The 2452-nt window shown below is 47.5% G+C and overlaps 1 protein-coding gene across 1 annotated transcript in view; it reads right to left on the minus strand.

Moving 5' to 3' along the window:
- Positions 1-1594, minus strand: part of ptk6b (PTK6 protein tyrosine kinase 6b) — a 12758-nt gene extending 11164 nt beyond the window's left edge. Inside the window, exon 1 of the mRNA XM_041845015.2 lies at positions 982-1594. Within this exon, the coding sequence (XP_041700949.2) occupies positions 982-1397 (416 nt within the window). The 5' untranslated portion in view covers positions 1398-1594. The remainder of the gene's footprint in view (positions 1-981) is intronic.
- Between the last annotated feature and the right edge of the window lie 858 nt (positions 1595-2452).

A 2452-nucleotide genomic window follows, 5' to 3' on the forward strand; every position in this document is an offset into this window, starting at 1 on the left:
AGAGAGAGAGAGAGAGAGAGAGAGAGAGAGAGAGAGAGAGAGAGAGAGAGAGAGAGAGAGGGAGAGAGAGAGAGAGAGACAGAGAGAGAGAGATAGAGAGAGAGAGAGAGAGAGAGGAGAGAGAGAGAGAGAGAGAGAGAGAGAGAGAGAGAGAGAGAGAGAGAGAGAGAGAGAGAGAGAGAGAGAGAGAGAGAGAGAGAGAGAGAGAGAGAGAGAGAGAGAGAGAGAGAGAGAGAGAGAGAGAGAGAGAGAGAGAGAGAGAGAGAGAGAGAGATGAGATGGACATAGATGATAAATAATACTCTGATGAAACAGTATATCTGTTCACATCGCTGACAATGATTTGTGATATGATCTTATCTTATCTTATTGGGAAGTGAAGCCAAAGGAAAGACATTCAGGCAAAAGTAATATTCTATTCTATTCTGTTCATTTACATTTTACATTTTAGTCATTTAGCAGACGCTCTTATCCAGAGCGACTTACAGTTAGTTCATATCAGTGAATAGGGTCTATACTGACACAAAAAAGACAATAAAGATTATCTATTATGATTTTACAGTAAATGTGATCCCATAGTTAAAGGAAACACTTTGCTTCATGGGTTGGACTTGGACTTTGAATGGGTGTAGTGCAATAAATGGAACATGCAGAAATGCCCAACTTGCACAGGCCTTCTCAGAATCACTTCTGCTGTTAAATTGGAATAGTAAGTAAATACATAGTTCCCATTTCGGCTCGTTTTAAAAGCGGCAATAAAAGAGAGCAGGAGGAAAAGAGGAAGTTATGCAGATTTTCATAACTGCACTCCACGTTCAATCTTACCTCACCTCTCAGAGATGGGGTTGTTCACATGAAACATCAGGCTATTTACACACACACACACACACACACACACACACACACACACACACACAGACAGACTGTACAGTTAATGAAGCATGACAATAGAAGGAGTATTGGAGTCGGGTAGATACTCACGGCTGTGCGTTGACAGATTCTCCCCTTGCCAGGTAGTTATTTGGCACAATCCCCGTCGCCAAAACGCGCCCATTCCTGTCTATTTTACGCGCAGTCCACCAATCTCCGGATCGACTGATCACGTTGAAAAGATCTCCCTCTTGGAACGACAACTCCTCTTTAGCTCGTGCCTCAAAACCCCACAAAGCCTTGTAGATCGCGCTTTCCGTGGTCTGGGGCGGCTGGAGCGCCTCCCGGTGCACCTTGTTGCTCGTGAATGACTGCCCGCCATTGCCCGTGTCCTCCACACACTCGTCATCGACGATATCGTTCGAGATCCCCTCAACTTTGTGACGTCCAGAGTTGTTTTTGTCGCCAAACAGTCTGACCCATAGCGTCTCCAGGCAGGGGCATGTTTTGCGCAGACAGTCCCCCATATGAGAGCGGTGTCCGGGCTTTTGACGCGGCTAGACGCACTGCACCTTTTAGACAGGTAGTGGCACGGTGCTCATGGAATTCTTGGAACGTGCTACACGTACAATAAGTAGCCTACTCTCTGTCAACGCTGGTTCTAAGCAGTGCTTCAAATAAATATCAACACAACTTCCTTGTAAATGCGCACCCCGCCTATCACAATGAGTCTTGGATAGCCTATAGCTCACTCTCTCACTCTCTATCCCTCTCTCTCTCTCTCTCTCCCTCTATCCCTCTCTCTCCCTCTCTCTCTCTCTCTCTCTCTCTCTCTCTCTCTCTCTCTCTCTCTCTCTCTCTCTCTCTCTCTCTCTCTCTCTCTCTCTCTCTCTCTCCCTCTCTCTCTCTCTCTCTCTCTCTCTCTCTCTCTCTCTCTCTCTCTCTCTCTCTCTCTCCCTCTATCCCTCTCTCTCTCTCTCTCTCTCTGTCTCTCTCTCTCTCTCTCTCTCTCTCTCTCTCCCTCTATCCCTCTCTCTCTCTCTCTCTCTCTCACTCTCTCTCTCTCTCTCTCTCTCTCTCTCTCGCTCACCTCTCTCTCTCTCTCTCTCTCTCGCTCACTCTCTCTCTCTCTCTCTCGCTCACTCTCTCTCCCTCTCTCTCTCTCTCTCTCGCTCCCTCTCTCTCCCTCTCCCCTCTCTCTCTCTCTATCTATCTCTCTCTCTCTCTCTCTCTCTCTCGCTCACTCTCTCTCCCTCTATCTATCTCTCTCTCTCTCTCTCTCTCTCTCTCTCTCTCTCTCTCTCGCTCACTCTCTCTCCCTCTATCCCCCTCTCTCTCTCTATCTCTCTCTCTCTCTCTCTCTCTCTCTCTCCCCCCTCTCTCTCTCTATCTCTCTCTCTCTCTCACACACACACCTAGTTTGTGTGATATACACTGAGTGTGAAAAACATTAAGAACAGCTTCCTAATATTGCCCTCAGAAAAGCCTCAATTCGTCGGGGCATGGACTCTACAAAGTATCGAAAGCGTTCCACAGGGATGCCGGCCCATGTTGAGTCCAATGCTTCCCACAGTTGTGTCAA

This window comes from Coregonus clupeaformis, chromosome 24 (assembly GCF_020615455.1).
Source record: "Coregonus clupeaformis isolate EN_2021a chromosome 24, ASM2061545v1, whole genome shotgun sequence".
NCBI lineage: Eukaryota > Metazoa > Chordata > Actinopteri > Salmoniformes > Salmonidae > Coregonus > Coregonus clupeaformis.